General features: G+C 38.6%; 1 protein-coding gene across 1 annotated transcript in view; it reads right to left on the bottom strand.

Annotated features, from left to right (window-relative positions):
- Positions 1-17,164, bottom strand: part of PDZRN4 (PDZ domain containing ring finger 4) — a 77,168-nt gene that overhangs the window by 17,737 nt on the left and 42,267 nt on the right. The window contains 2 exon segments of the mRNA XM_063135002.1: positions 68-130; positions 4,320-4,418. Coding sequence (XP_062991072.1) covers positions 68-130; positions 4,320-4,418 — 162 coding nt within the window.

The raw sequence follows: 17,164 nt of genomic DNA on the forward strand, positions 1-17,164 counted from the left end.
ATAGACTATATATTTTTGGGGAGAAGGGGAAAACTGCAATAAGAACCCAACCTTAAAAGTGTCTTACTTGTAAAATCCGATCGCCCTCTCGGATCCGTCCATCTCGAGCAGCAATGCTGTTTGGATCAACCTACACAAGGGAGGGAAATCCAATATTAACTCGAACATTTCAGCAAATCTGTTTAAGGTTGGATTCATTGACACTTGGGAGATCCTCACTGTCCCCTTAGAGAATTTACAAATGTAGCAAGTTTCATATAACACAAATATTTCTTGCTAGTTGGGTGAATATCTGTCGTGACGAAACCTTCTTTCAGGAAGTATAATAGTTCAGATTAATATTTTCTGGGAAGGGGACCAACCAAGCACGTGCTTTCAGCTATTCTCAGTCTTTTAGTGTCAACAGTTTTATCAGGTCCTTGTATCTTATTGTAAGTGTGTGATTTTTAGTAGAGTTAAATTGTTTTTAAATTTTGTTTCTTAAATATGTCATATTATGTTTTTATTATGTTGTATTTGGGAGTTGTAATTTTTGTGAACTATCTAGAGAGCTTCAGCTGTTGGGTGTATAGAAATGAAATCAAATGATTGAATTATTTATTTATTTATTTAAAACATTTGTATCCCACCTTATATCATTAAGATCTCAGAGCAGCGTACAGATAAAAGCATACAGTATAAAACAATAAATATGCACAGTTAAAAACAAATTAAACCATGAACCAAGTTAAAACAATATAATTTAAAAACAGTTAAAACAGTTAAAGCAATGTGCCAGTGAATTTAACTATCAAAGGCTTTGTTAAAAAGCCATGTTTTTACTTGGCGTCGAAATGAAATCAATGTTGGCGCCAATCGGGCCTCCAAGGGGAGGGCATTCCAAAGTCGGGGTGCCACAGCAGAGAAAGCCCTCTCCCTTGTCCCATCATAGTGTATATGTTGCATTGGTGAGATGCGGAGAAGGGCTCCTCCAACAGATCTAAGGTCTCGGACAGGCATATATAAGGAGAGGCGCTCTCTCAAGTATCGAGGTCCCAAGCTGTTTAGGGCTTTAAACATCATTACCAACACCTTGAATTCCGACCGGAAGCATATGAAATCTACTGGCAAGCTCTCCAGGGCCAAGTGCACCACAAGGAACCACGTACATCCCTACCATGGAAGTCTAATTTACAATGCAGTTTTGAAGTCCCATCTGAGCAGCAGCGGAATCTCCCACTCTTTCTTACATTCACCTGACAGCGCAAAACTGAGGGATGCATCTGTCTCTTTCCCAAGCCCTCTGTGCATTTTAGATAACTCAAGGAAGGGAAGGGGACTGGTAGCAACAACAAATAATGGCTGAGTAGTAAACCAAGCCAAGATTTGTGTACTTCTAGAAATGGGAGATTAAGGGCACAGTCCTATGCATGTTTAGACAGGAAAAAACCCGTATAACTCCCAGTGCTGTAGGACTTTTTAACTACAACACTGGGAGTTGTAGGAGTTTTTTCAGTCTAAACATGCATAAGATTGTGCCCTAAGAGGGGATGACGCTTTGATAATGAGTAAGTGAGCTTGTTGGTGTCTATAGATGTATGTGTGTGTTTAAAAAGTTCTTCCTTTTTATAAAATGCTGTTTATACACAAGATAGACACCTGAGTTCTTAGCCTTGAAGGGCCAAAACAAGATGTTACTTTAAATGTGTGTCTAACAGCAATTTCCTTTTTCATTTTTACTCTAGAGTAGGCACAAGGGCCCCCAGTCCAGATTGGGATCCTAGTTTTTGGGGTGTTAGCAAGGGTTTTAAGATACGAATGAGGTGCCCTGCACCTACTTTAGAGTAAAAAGGGCAGGGTGGGGGAGGATATAGCTGCTAGACACACATTTAAAGAAATGTCTGTTTTGGCCCTAAGGAAAATAAAAACTTAAAAGGGAAAGGGGAATTAGATATTATGCATAGAGATAATATGCTGTGAATTTAAGTCAGTTAACTTTTACTTTAACTTAAAGTAAAAGATATTTAAGAGTCCATTAAAGGTTTATCAGAGTCACAAAAGCTGCTCCTTGAATAATGACCAACTATTCATAGGGCAATACTACCTATCACATTTTCCTTGATCTGTATCTTAAGCCATCTATTTTGGCCTGTCATGCCAAGAGCTATTTTTCAAGCCAAACATATCTAAGTAAAGCTTGCAAGTTACATCTTGTACAGATGTTAGATATTATTTTCGCATTGAGTATTGGTGGAGAGAAAATTATTTTGAAATGTTTCATCAGGAATAAAGGAGAGCAATTACACCCACTTAAATAATGGGAAAAGCTGAATGATTCAAAACAGAACTAAACCCTAAATATGGGAAAGGGATTGTTTTTTAAAATGCAAACATGGATAACTTCAGTGGATCTCTTCTTTAATCTTGATAATCTAGAGAACAATATTATAGGCTTTCCTGTTACCTAATTGAGCTCAGTTATTGAGATGTGATGAAATGTTTATGGAAATTCCAAATGCTCAGAAGTTAAAAGCTATCAGCACACAAGGTCTGGTGACAGATAGATCTGTACGCTATTTTCAGGAAAAGATGCAGCAGGAAAGGATGTAAACGATATTATCAAATGTCAAGATGTATTATTGAATATTGTTTTATTACTACTTTTTAGTTTTAGCTTTCCTCCATTGAGCTTAGAGCAACTTACATACATGATTTATTTATTTATTCATTTTTGATACTTCTATAATACTTAATATAAAAAAACAACCTAAGTGGTTCACATATGCAGTTTATTAGATGATACAGATTATTTGGAATCATTTCGGTCTGGCTTCCAAACTGGTTGGGACAGAAATTGCCTTGGTCACCCTAATGGATGACTGACACCAGGGAATGGGTGTGGGGAGTGCAACCCTGTTGTTAGTTCTACTTAATTTCTCAGCAACCTTCAATACTGTTACCCATGGTGTTCTTCTGGGTTGCTGGTTGGGGTGGTACTTAGGGATATGGTGTCATAGTAGTTCCAGTCCTTCCTGGATGCATCAATCCAGGAAGGACTGGACTCAATTCAAAGTGCTGATATTAACATTTAAATTCCTAAATGGCTTGGGGCCAGGCTATCTTAAGGAACGCCTCCTCCCATATGTACCCCTAAGGTCATCTTCAGGGGTCCTTTTCCATGAGCCCCTGCTAAAGAAAGTGAGACAGATGGCTACTAGGAGGAGGGCCTTCTCTGCTATGGCACCTCAGCTGTGGAATGAGTACCCTAAGAAGGTTCGCCTGTCACCTACACTATATTCTTTCAGATGCCAGGTTTAGACCTTTTTATTCTCTTAGTATTTTAACAGTCTATAAACTTAATTTTAACTTTGCTGTTTTTACTTTGCTGTTTTAAATTTGCATTTCTGCACTGCTGCTGATTTTATTCTGGATGTGCTTTTATATTGTATTTTATATCACGCTTTTATACTGTTTGTTTTATACTTTGAGTGGTTTTAATTTTTGTGAACCGCCCAAAGAGCTTCGGCTATTGGGCGGTATAAAAATGGAATAAATAAATAAATAAAATAAAAGGTGGTGTTCTGTTCCACCCCATGGCTTTCTCTTGTTGGGTGACACAGGGTTCCATCTTGTCCCCTATGGTCTTTATCGTCTACTGGAAGCCCCTGGGAGAAGTCATTGACAAGTTTCTGCTAAAGTGACATCAGAATGCTGATGATACATAGGGAGGCTGTGGAAATCTTGAACAAGTGTCTGGAGGAAGTTTTGGGATAGATGAGGGCTAACAAGCAGAAGCATAATCCAGATAAAATGAAGGCTCTGTCGATGTGGAAATCTGCCAATCTGAATCATAGGTTTACAACCAATGCCGTATGGGGTTGCACTCTCCCTTATGCCTTAAAACGAAGTTTGAAAATCTGCATTTTAAATACTATTTGTTTGATACTGTATCACTTTTTCCAAACATATTTTTGTTTTCTCCCTCTGTCAGTCATTGTTTTTATTTCACTATTAATATTCGTGTAACTGGAGCACCATGGCAACAGAGAAATGTAAGAGGCTATCCTAACTTTACACATTCTTTTGGTATTTAATAAGACTTTTCAAGCAATATTCAAAACTTTCAGGTACTTTTCCTAATGGTAATGTTGCATTTGAAGCATTTACATTAAATACACTTACTTGCAATAACAATTATATAGTTTGGGCAACATAATTTAGCCAGGCAGTTAATTGAAAAGGACAATTGTTGGCAACCAGCCAAAATTTTGCAGTCAGGACACAGAAAGCTTTTTTCTTTTTTTCACACTTGGTTCCCCTCCCCCACAACACATCTTTACCTCACTTATATAGATTCCTGTGTCTTCCTCATCATCTGTGCGGTAACAGACTGTCAACCCCAGCTTTTCCTGGCTGCTAACACGACAAAGTTCAACTTCCTGCAGAAAAATATAATACAGTGAGGCACCTATTTTAACAATAAATTCTGCTGCAGACACTAGGTATTCTTTTTTTTTTTTTTTTGGTTAGTTTGTATGACATTGTATACTTTTCCATTATAAAATCTTACAACCATTTCATCTCAATTATTTGATTCAAGGTCAAATATTTCTAGGTAATATCAAAAGCTATTTTCATTCAATATTACTGCACTTTTCCACTTTTCTAGGCAAGAAATTTTCTTTTTAAAAGAGATTCCCAAAATATTTGGGAGCCATTAAACAAAATTTGGCATGTCTTCAGTAATGTCAAAATCAAGACTGAAAGGCTGACAATATATCACACAGTCATTTTATTTCTATCAAGCCAACTATTGATTTACGGGGCAAAGAAAAGACAAAGTATTCATCAATCAATCAATCAATCATATGTGAGTGTCAGTCTTCCATCAGCCACTTAAACCATAAACCAAAATCTGAGTTACCTGCCAAATCACATAAAGAACGTAGTATATTGTTAGGTGCAATATAAATGATAAATAATAATTAGAAACATAATTCATTCCACAAGCAAGGTGAAGTTCTAGATCCCTAATATCTGAAATGCCAAGATACTAAAGAATCTCCTTAGCTATGAAATGATGCAAAAACTTTTAAAACGTAGGGCTGCACCAGTTATGATACATAATGTACCTGAGTGAGAAGTTAATCTGCACATTCTAGTTTAAGGTAACTAAGGTAATCTGAGGCCTTTGCTAGACCTACCTGAAAATCCGGTGAGAGGAGGGGAGACCTTGCGTTGTGAATAATGCGAGATCTCACCCTCATTTACATGCAAGGTGCGACGAGATCAAGAGAGGTGTTGCACCCACCATTTTTTTATTTTCTTAAAGGGCCGGTTGCGCATGAGCACACGAGCAGAAAGGTAAGAAGTTTTGTGGTTTTTAAAAAAATCGATTTCCCCACTCTCCCCACCCTAGCCTCGATGGGCGCAGCTCCCAGCTCCACATGAGTAATCGCGCGGAGCCGGGAAAAGCTGTGGAAACGGGCCACATGCTCGCAGTCTCGGGCTCAGCCTGAGACCATGGGGAAAAGCGGGCCCAAAGTGTAGGGCTGCATCCCGGGGCCAGGGAGGGATGATCCCTCCCTGACCCCGGGATCCCCCTGTGCGTCATCTGGACACACAGGGGCGATCCCGGGTATCAGCCCAGGATAACCGCTGGTCTAGCTAAGGCCTGAGACTTGGGTACTCAAAAAAGAGAAACATTTTTAAAGTGTAGTGGCTAAAGCCCTGGATCAAATCCCTTGTCAGAAAAAACAAAAATCACTGAATGATAGTGGGTGTGTCACTGTCTCTCCATCTAACCTACAAGGTTGCTGTGGGGAGAAAAGGAGAACCAAACACCACCTTGAGCTCCTTAGAAGAAGGCTGAAATTTGAAGTTGTACAATGCCATATTGGAAGGAGAGAAGACACCAGAATCATGGGAACATTCACTGATAATTTTAATTCCAAAATTAGATAAAGACCTGACTGTCCCTGATTCATATAGACCTATTTCATTAATAAATCAAGATGCTAAAAAAAATTCAACTATTTTAGCAAAACGGTTAAATAAATTTATAGCTGAATATATAGGGGAAGACCAATGTGGATTTGTAGCAGGTAGACAAATGCATAATTTAGTGGGAAGGGTTTTAAATGCAATACAGGCGATAAAAAAAGTCAAAGATTAAAGCGGGAATTTTGGCATTGGATATTTTTAAGGTTTTAGATTGTGTGAGCTGGCAGGCATTAAAGATGGTTTTAAATAAAATGGGATTTGGAAATAAATTTAAAGCTATAATAGAACAGGTGTACTCTCAAAATACAGCCGTAGTGGTAGTGAACGACGGAGTCACGGATAAGATACGACTAGCCAGAGGGACAAGACAAGGATGTCCACTCTTGCCGGTCCTGTTTGTAATGGTTATGGAATTACTTGCGAATGCAATAAGAGATGATGGGGAGATAGAAGGAATAGGTGGTATTAAAAAAATAAAATTGAATATGTTTGCGGATGATACTGTGCTAACTATTAAAAATCCAATAACAAAGATGGAACGAATTAAACAGCAATTGAGAGAATTTGAGGAAATTACTGGGTTAAGAATAAATTGGTCCAAATCAGAGATGATGTTATTTAATTATACTAAAAAGGAAGAGAAGGAATGGGAAGGAAAGGGAAGAGAAATGAGAGTTAAGGAACAGATTAGATATTTGGGAATTAAAATTACACAAAATTTAGAGTTTAGAGATGGAGAATTTAAATAGTTTAAAAAAAGAGATTTTAGCAAAACTGGAAAAATATAAAAGATTAAATTTATCCTGGTTTGGAAGAATAGCATTAATAAAAATGAAGATTTTAGCAAAGATTAATTTTGTGTTCAGGATGTTAACAATAAAAATTTCAGAATCAGAGATAAAAAGTTGGCAAAATATCATAAACAATTATTGTAATGAGGATAAGAAAGCGAGGGTAAATAAGAATAAATGTTATTTAAGTCAAAAAAAAGGGAGGATTGTGTCTCCCAAATATTAACCTATATTACGTAGCTAATAGGTTAAGACATATTGTGGAAGCAATTATAGGAGTAGGAGATTTAGACTGGATGGAGGATAAAACTACAAGTAACATAGAGATGAAGTTGGAAAATGTATTTTTTAGGGAAGGAGAAAAAAATGGGTTGAAAGTATAGGTAACCCGCTCTTGAGGTTTCACTGGGAAGTTTGGAGTAAATATAAAGGGGAGTTGCTCCCGAGCAACTCTCCTTTATCACCGGTAATAAAGCTTAAGAATTTTCTGGAGGAATTAAAGAGTAGATTAAGTAAAGTTTTAATAGAAAAAAATAAAATGAAATTAAGGGAATGGTTAAGAAAAATGAATACAAGAGAGGATTTGGAAGAGGTTTTAAAAGATAAAAAATTAACTTGGTTAAATTATTGGCAATTAGAACAGTGGACCAAAAAGTGGGTAAGAGAAAATGGAGATTGTAGAGAATTGACGAAGTTTGAGGAATTAATAGTTAAAAAAGAAAATGATAAGGGAAAAAGAACAGCGTCAAAAGGGTTAATGAGTGAAATATATAGAATATTGTTGGAGAAAGGGTCGATGGATAGTTCAGGTAAAATGGTTTGGGAGACAGATTTGAATGTACAAATAGGACAACAGAGCTGGGAGGGACTATGGAAACAAAGAGCGTTGAGAAATATGTCAGTAAGAATAAAAGAGAAATACTTTAAAATTATATGGAGGTGGTACCTAACCCCGGTTAGATTAAATAAGATAAATAATCAGCACTCAGCAAATTGTTGGAGAGGATGTGGGGGGAAATAATAATAATAATAATAATAATTATTATTATTATTATTATTATTATTAATTTATATAGCACCATCAATGTACATGGTGCTGTACAGAGTAAAACAATAAATAGCAAGACCCTGCTGCATAGGCTTACATTCTAATAAAATCATAATAAAACAATAAGGAGGGGAAGAGAATGCACCAAACAGGCAGTATAAAAGTCAGAACAAAATCAAGTTTTAAAAGCTTTAGGAAAAAGAAAAGTTTTTAGCTGAGCTTTAAAAGCTGCGATTGAACTTGTAGTTCTCAAATGTTCTGGAAGAGCGTTCCAGGCGTAAGGGGCAGCTGAAGAAAATGGACGAAGCCGAGCAAGGGAAGTAGAGACCCTTGGGCAGGTGAGAAACATGGCATCAGAGGAGCGACGAGCACGAGCGGGGCAATAGTGTGAGATGAGAGAGGAACGTATTTACATATGTAGTGGGAATGCAAATATGTTCAAAAATTGTGGAAGATGGTGTTTTTGGAGATTGAAGAAATTGTGGGAATGAAGATAGAACGAACACCAAAAGTTGCATTACTGTCACTATTTGAAGATTTAAAATGTAAAAAAGAAATTAAGGAATTGATAATGAATTTGCTGACTGCAGCAAGATTGATTGTAGCTAGGAACTGGAAGATTCAAGGGGATTATTGTATTGAAGAATGGTATAAAGAAGTATGGGACATAGCTATTAATGATAAATTGACTTGTAATATTAAATTCAGAAGAGGTATAGCTAAAACAAATGATTTTGAAGGAATCTGGAAACAGTTCCTAATATTTGTGTTTTCTAAGGGTAGTGGGAAACCAACAGCAGAAGAAAGTATGAGATTTTGGAATCAGGAATGAGATCCTGAGGTGGGGGGTGCACTTATATGTTAAGTTTGATCATGTTATATAGATATGATATTGATGTTATTCAACATTTATGCAGTATGTTGTTTCTTTAATTGTAATGGTGTATGTTTAAGTATTGTAGAAAATAAAAATATTTTAAAAAAAGAAGGCTGAAATAATAAATGAATGAATATACTTTAGTCTTCCTTTTATCTCCATCTGGTCCAAAGAGCCACCCTTTGGAATGCCAATACCTCACAGCTCCCTTTCACTCTCAAAACTATCATTCTTACCTCTTGGTTTGAGAACAAAGGAAAATCTTCTTTACTATCTAAAACAACTAGGCACAGAAATTCTCCAAATTTACAAACATCAAAACTCTTTTCGACCTTCAGAATCGAAGTCTGAAGTGGACACCCTTCAAGATGTCCACTTTCTAAATGATTCCGTGTTCGAGGATGAAACACCAAGTCATAATGGCTCTGATCCAAACCCATTTACCTGCCGTATACAATCTATATGCATTTTCCCATGGGGAGAGGGAGTCACTTCTCCCCCAGCTTAGCTCTCGTTTCCTCCCCATCCCCTGCCCTCAAAGACATGTCAGATGATTCACCAACCATCAGATAGAGGAAGAAGACACTTTGTACTACTTTGAATCCATGACAAAGAACGTTTCACTCAGGACATGGTACTCATTGTCACAAATTATTTGTTTGTTTGTTACATTTTTATCCTGTCTTTTCCTCTAACAAGACCAAGATGGTGTGTATGATCCTCCTCTCTCCATTTTATTCTCATAAATTTTTGAGGTAGGTTAGACTGAGAGTCAGTGACAGACCTAAAGTTACCTAGGGAGCTTCATAGCTAAGTCCCAACACTCTGACAACTACACCATGGTAGTATACAAAAGTTGGCCAAGATAAAATCAGAATGGCAAATAGCGCTAAACCTGATTGACACATTAGAATTTGAACTTATATTTGGGAAAGTAACCTGTGTGGACAGCAAAAATACACATGCAGACCAGTCCTTTGAAGGTGCACTTAACTGGATAAGTTCTGTTTATTGAGAAGAAGCCCAGTCATTTAAAAACAGTGCACCATTGCACAATTGAAAGAACTGTGACAATTTTTCCAGTTGTAAGTTCCATTTGACCCAAACTTAGAGAATTTTAAAAAAAATTCTCATGAAAATTTGTGCACATTCTTGTATTTCTCTGAATACATGCAACCTTGCCTAATATGCATATATTTTGGGAGTAATTTTCCTAAACTATTGCACTTTCAACTATATTCAACCTTGTATATACATTTGTGCACACTTTTTTTTTTTACTTGAGAGCTCCATTGCAAAACTCAAAGATGTACACATTTCAAAAGATAACTTTGGTTTGTGTATTGGCTCTAAAGTGCAGAATTAGGTACATTTGCATTAAAAAGTGCAAACTAAACAAATTTCTCCCCCATCCCTTATAATAACCAGCATGACATAGGGCAGAGAAACAGCTGGGAGTTACACTCTTGTTGAAGGATTGTAAGTTGTTGTTGTTTTTAACTTGATTACAAGTAGCTGCTATAGATGCCACAGATCTACAGACTTTAAGTACAGACTGAAAATAGAAACAAACATACAAAAACACATCCAGAGTACAGACATCTTAAAGGGGATTTAATGCATTAAAATATATAATAAAATGCATTAAAAGGTGACTCTCCATTGCAACCACTGTTTTTGATCTAAAGTTACCAGAATGATTTCTTTGCTATTATAAAAACTCAAACCAAAGGGTTTCTTTTTCTTACTTTTTCAATGGCTAAATATGCATAAAACAATGGGAAAATGTATAGGTTTTTAGGCTACAGGAATATTCTTTCCTGTGGAAAGAAAGGTAGAAATACCTAGTTTTGACAATAGGAAAGAAAGAATCTGCACAAGCCAAATAATGGTCTGTGTCAAAATTTATAATAATTGATGCCTCTGGAGAAGAAAAGCACTTGACCAGAACAGCTAATATTATGGAGGAATTATAGTAACAAAAATGACTTCAATTACAGTAACAAGGTATACATTTAAGAAATAAAAAAAAATCTTGTGGCTCCTTTGAGGCCTATAAAGAAGGCTAAATATACCATTAAGAATGGACAGAAGGGGACCTTTACATCATTACTGAAGAACAGTGCACAAGATGAAATCCATAAACTTCTATTGTCTTGTTAGCAGACCCTCAGAAGTCCTTTGAAATCAAAATAGACAAGGGAATTCCTTAAACACAGAGAAAGCCTATAATAATGTATTCTGGGTGACTATACAGATGTTCTTTCAGAAATTAAAAGCCAATTTGGTGTTTAGGTATGATTTACCTGCCAGGAAGAAGCTTCAACTCATGGCCAAATTTATTTTCTTCCACTGCACTGGCAACCCTGATCAGTTGGTACTCCCTTGGAATTATGTGTGCATTCAACAGGTGGAAAGGTATGCAATAACAAAACCACAACATAATGTAGTAACAGCTTTTCTCAGATACTACATTCCACACCTCTGATGTTGTAATCTCTTTGTTGTTTAACCTCTCTCCATTAAAAATAATAAACACATTTATGTCCCGCCTTTCCTTCCTGGAGTACAGAAATAAAAGTGCTATATATTAACATTACCCCTTGCCCTCAGTCCTTCCACTGTGTAGCAGAGAATTCTGATAAAGATGAGGCACAGGCTACTTTCCCAAGGGTAGGACAGCCAACGCTTTATTCAGAGTCCTCTCAGCTAGAGGATGCAGCCCCGCCATTGTCCTCTGGCTCAGATCTACTGAGAACTTCTGAGAAGGCCTTACCAGCTGTTCCACAGCCAACAGAGTGTTGCTACGTAGTGGTGCATAAGTGGGACTTCTCAGTAGTGGCACTTACCCTTTGGAACATTCACCCACATGTGGCTCGAGAGGCAGAAATGGTGGCAAGTTTTAAATGCATCTTGAAAACTCACCTATTCACAAAGGCTTTCCCTGACGTGTGAGGGTCTCTTTTACCCCCACCCCTACCCCCGCTGTCATTGTTAAAACATTGTAATACTTTTACATCTTTTAATGCTTTAATTATTTATTATTTTATCTGGGCTATTGTATTGTTATGTTATATTTTAATGTGAGTCACTTAGGGATTTTAATATATAAAGCGGTATAGAAATAAATAAACCTCCATCTCTCCAGCCTCACAGAAGTCTCAGGCTACAAAATTGGGTGATGGTTCTTTAACAGTCGACTAGTTAACAACTCCAATAGAAGGAGCAGAGCTGACCACAGCACAGGCCTAGTCAGCCTTTAGTTGGCAAAAGGCTTCCGTTGGCTACAGCTTTCTGTGGAGACAACCCACTCCAAATAGTCCTAGTAGGAAAGAGTTGTAACCAACAGGACTCATTTGGAACGATTCAAGGTCTGATTTCCTCAGCTTTGATGTTGCCTGTTAAAGCTTGACTGGACTCTATCTGCTTAATCTGGCCTTGTCTGACTTTGATTAATGGACAGGACTTTACCACTTGAACTGCCTGCCATCAAATGCTACTGGGTTCCCTGTGAACCTCAAGTAACTACAGAAAGGGATATGATTGTTGTGAACCAGCCAGAGAGCTTCAGCTATTGGGAGATATAGAAATGTAGCAAACAAACAAAAAGACATGGTGTGATTGTATCTTTATGTCAACCCATCAAGGTAGCTATACTAAAGCATAGTGACTTGCCAAAGCTCCCCCTTTCTGGCTGGTAGGGATCTAAATGCTCTTCTTCCTTGGTCAAGGTCAGTACACCAGTGCCCTTGGTCCATTATACCACATTGGTTCTCCCCTCTTCTATGGTTGGGTTCAAGAGGATGATTTTTCTATATTTCTATACGAAGTTCAGTGAATACAGTGTTCTCAGTATTTTGCCACAAAAATGACCTTTTAAACCAATTAATTAAATGACAATGACTCATCCTGTGAAGGATGGGAAACTAAGTAAAAGGTCATCTTTTCCTTCTGAGCTGGGAAAGCACATTCAGCAGAAGAGGTTATACTCTCAAAGGATAGGAGAAGAGGTTAAATTGCTCATCCGCCAGGGTAATGGAATAGTGGGTTGAGGACTATAACCTTCTATTACCAGGTTAAAAGTCGTTATTCCCTTCAGCAACTAGGTTAATACTGCAATTTTGTCAGGTGATAGAAGAGTAGTTGTAAATGTCATCCACTGTCTTAAAACTTTTCTTTGAGCTGCTTCATCAAAGAAAAAGATTTAAGTGCAATGGTTTAAGATGCTGTAAAAGTTTGCAATGGAGTCACTATAGAAGTCTTCAACTCTACTGTATGTGAATATATACGTATTAAAGTCATAATTTCCACAGATAACTAGCTTTTCCGTAAATTACGTTTCTCTTGGTAGAAAAGACGTATATACATAAGAATCTCATACAGTTTAAAGAGGGGGAATCTTTATAGGCCATAAACCTTTCAGTCCAGCTGAAGAGGGAACAACAAAATGAAATTATCATGGAATGAATGAGGGAGAATAACCCCATGGGGAACTGTGCAAGCTGCATTCACATCTTGAGATTGAGCACCTTCCAACAGGCCTATTGTATTAAGTTTCTGTTTACGACCCAGCTGGAGGACAGGATTCTGCACTATCTTCGTAGAAAAGCTGTACTAAAAAATTGCTAAATGTAGGGATGTAAAAGAATTCATTTTGTTTCATTTTTGCCTTGACTTTTCCTTGAAATCAAATGCCATTAAAATGCACATTTCCCCCCATTTTGGAAGACAAGAGAAACAGGAGTGAGGCAGTCCAAGCTTCAAGGTGCAGCCTGGAGAATCTCAGCCTGTACAAATATTGCTCATTCTCCCATCCCCATCTTGCAAACCTAGTAGCTGAAGCATGTCAATAACAGTTGCTGAAATTATTGTTATATGTTGTTTAATAAACATTCTAGAACAGAGAGCTAATGCATAACAAACACCACCAATACAGTATATTCATTTATTTATTGCTACTGACTCAGAGTCTTTGTAATATCTTTTAAACTTGCATACTAGTGAAAGGGCCAATAAATGCCTCATTCCCAACTCCACTAGAATCATAGAATCATAGAATAGTAGAGTTGGAAGGGTTCTATAAGGCCATCGAGTCCAACCCCCTGCTTAATGTACTACCTGGTAGTTTCCAAGGTCTGCATTGCCTCCATTTTGCCCACCGTCAAATTCTTCACTCTGTGAAGCTGAATGGCTCCTAAAGGAAAGCCCATAGCTCAGAAAAGCACACGTTTGGCATGCAGAGGTTCAAGGTTTGATCTTGGCATTTCCAGTCAAAAGGAGAGTAAACAGAAGGACTGAGAAAGACCTCTGCCTGAGAACATGGAAAATCACTCCAGTCAAAGAAGACAGGTTAGTGGGGAGGCTGGACTAAATGGACCATTGTTCTATCTTGGTATGGGGCAGCTTAATACATTCATATGAATTCTGTTACCTGTATAAATTAGATAAATTAAGCAAGTTTGCAGAGATGTGCTTATTTTGCACAATTTATACAGCTTCTGCAATTCATGGGGACAGGGTGAGGGTAGGAGTCCTGAAACCCCACCCCCTTAGTACTCAAACTCTTACTTGCTCCCCTCCCTATGCTCCGCTCCCTATGCCAACATCTGAGGTTTCTGACATTTACTCTCACACTTCCAAGCCTATTTTTCACAGTTATAAAGGCTAGAAGAAATGGCCATTCTGCCACGCCCGGCATAGCCTGGACGTGGGGAGGCGTTTGTGGGCAAGGGAGAGGGGAGACGTGAGCTGCCAGCATTGGCTGGCGCTGGTATGGGACCACATGGGGGGAGGGGTTGAGGAGCCCATAAATTAGGGTCTCTCCCTCCCTTCCCCCTCTTTGCTGCACAGCTCCCTCCCTCCCTGTAGGCAGTGTGGGCTTGCTGGTTGCCATTAGGAGCCGAGTAGGAATTTTTTACTCTTGTACTGAATTGTGCAGGGTTTTTTTCACCTACTCCACACTGTGAGACAGTTTGGGTGTATAAATTAGGTTAATCTGTTGCTAATTTGGTCACATTTTGCTATTTGGCACTAGGTACAGGCATCCAGAGCGGGATCGGGAATGGTGAGCATTCATATGGCACTGTTCACAGTGACTGGTAAGTCCGAGGCTCCCAGCTTTGAGCCCCACGGCCTACCTGGGAGATACGACTTACCTTTGGGGCCGACCCTACTCACCCACTCAGAGCTGGATGGCCTGAGATAGGGCGTGACAAAAGAAGGTCCCCTGGCCCCACAAGGGGCAGGCCCGGGGGAAGGCGAAAGATGCAGTGCCTACCCTTGGGCCACGAATGGCTCACCCAGCTTCAGGGGCCTGGTAACAGGCCATGCTGGATGCCCGGTAGGATTCATCCCCTCTTGCATATCATTTAATAAAATGTGGCCCTGTTTAAATCCAGCTGTTGTTGTCTCGTCTCCTTATTTATCGACCTTCGCACCACAAAGGGAAAACAACATCATCAGTACGCTGAACTCCACACTCAATACAAAATGCTGTGCCCTTCTTCTTCCCCAAACATTTGATGAAGCAGATTTTTTAATAAAGGGGAGGAAAGCTGAATCCTGTCTGTTCAGTTCCCACCAGCATTTGGACTATATAGGCCTGACTTCAATCTCTGCATGTGAAATGCATTAAATCCAGCTCTACTGTATTTCCAATAAAACTAAAATATTTATTTCGGTCAATTAGCAGACATGGGATGTCTCTTGTTTTCATAAGCGTTCTTCTCTATGACAAACGGAAGGCCCACACTTGTCAATGCCATCATGTATAATACATGGTATTCGAGACTGCAAGACGCCCAGGAAGGTGTTGTCACAACAAACTATCCTATCCTTTCAGAAATATTGTCTCTACAAAAACACTGAGTCCATTTCCTTTATGTATTAAGAGTGAGGAAGCATAAACACAGCAGAGAGTTAAAGCGGAAGATGGTGAGGAAATCTGTGGAAAGAAATGTCTTTCTCTGCTCGAGCAAGAACTGTACAATCACCACAACTGTTTTCAGATGTATGAAGTGGTACAAATGGGTTTTATACTGCAGCTTGATGGTTCAATAGTCAATACATGCAACAGCTATCTAACAAGATTATCCATGGCATAAAAAGATGCTCATGCCACTCTCCATGGATTACTAAACTACACTATGTTAATTATGTATAATGCAGCTGCCTCTGCCTTCGCTGCTGCCTCTTCTTCTTCTTCTAGCTTCATCCCATGTACCTGTTTCCCTCGAATTATCCCTACACTGCTAAGCTGTCGACGACGTTGTTGTTGCTGCTACTGGGAGGCAAGATCCTTTGCATACCAGGAAGTGGGTTTAAGGGGGGAAATGTAAAAAAAAAATTTAAAAAATCAATGGATGACCCAATCCGATTCAAATTTGGTATGCTTAAAGCTCTCCTTAATATCTATTACCGTGCCAATTTTGATGTCTGTCTTTAAAGCTTACGCAGATGTAAGCATTTATTTAATTCATATCAAATTCTGCTCCTGGGCCCAGTGGCCGCTTGGAAAACATGCTCGGAAACTAGTAGCAAAATACGGTGAGTCTTTTGCTTTTACAGCACAATTAAAGCAGGATGCATGGGAGTACTTCACAATAAAAGCAGATTATAAGCTGGAAAACTTCAGAGTCCTTTGCATGCAATTCACAGTGATTGCACAGTATAACACTGGTGTGATAAGGCTCTTCTTCTTCTTCTTCTTCTTCTTCTTCTTCTTCTTCTTCTTCTTCTTCTTCTTCTTCTTCTTCTTCTTCTTCTTCTTCTCCTCCTCCTCCTCCTCCTCCTCCTCCTCCTCCTCCTCCTCCTCCTCCTCCTCCTCCTCTCCTTCGTAAGTGTGTGGGGGCCTGAATGAAGTTGGGGTCCCTCCAAAAATTCTGCCGCTCCCCCCATGCTACCATTAAAGAAAGAAAACTGCCCCAGAGGGAGGGATTTGTGGAGGGAAAAGGGTTGGGAAGGAGAGATTAAACCTCCCCTATCCATGCATGATGATTCTGATCCAGATCATGGCTCGTGCACTTACTTTAGAGAAAAGGGAAACAAGAAAGGAAGCTGTATAGTACATAATTCCTGTAAGGGGTGCTTTGAACCTTAGTATATGAATTTTCTAAACCAGTGGTCATGATTTTAGCATAGCATATACATGAACAATATTTACCATACAGATGCAAAGGAAAGAAAACTATTACCAATATCAAACTCTGTATGCAGTTATCCCAGGGTAAGGAAGGGAGAATGAGCAATGTCCACCTCAATGCTCACCTTGCCCTCGTTTCTGAATACGGGTTTCTTTTTTTTCTTTTTTTCTGAACAGGAAAAGCGTGATTACTCCAACATGAAAAATGCATGGTTTCCAAGTACGCATCCCAAATGTGTGCTTTCCTCCCATAGACTAAAGGGTGAAAATGCAATGTGGGGAATGCATTTTTGAATGTAAATGCAAGTTTGAGAAATTGTGAGGAT

The sequence above is a fragment of the Elgaria multicarinata genome, chromosome 9 (assembly GCF_023053635.1).
Source record: "Elgaria multicarinata webbii isolate HBS135686 ecotype San Diego chromosome 9, rElgMul1.1.pri, whole genome shotgun sequence".
In the NCBI taxonomy this organism is placed as follows: domain Eukaryota; kingdom Metazoa; phylum Chordata; class Lepidosauria; order Squamata; family Anguidae; genus Elgaria; species Elgaria multicarinata.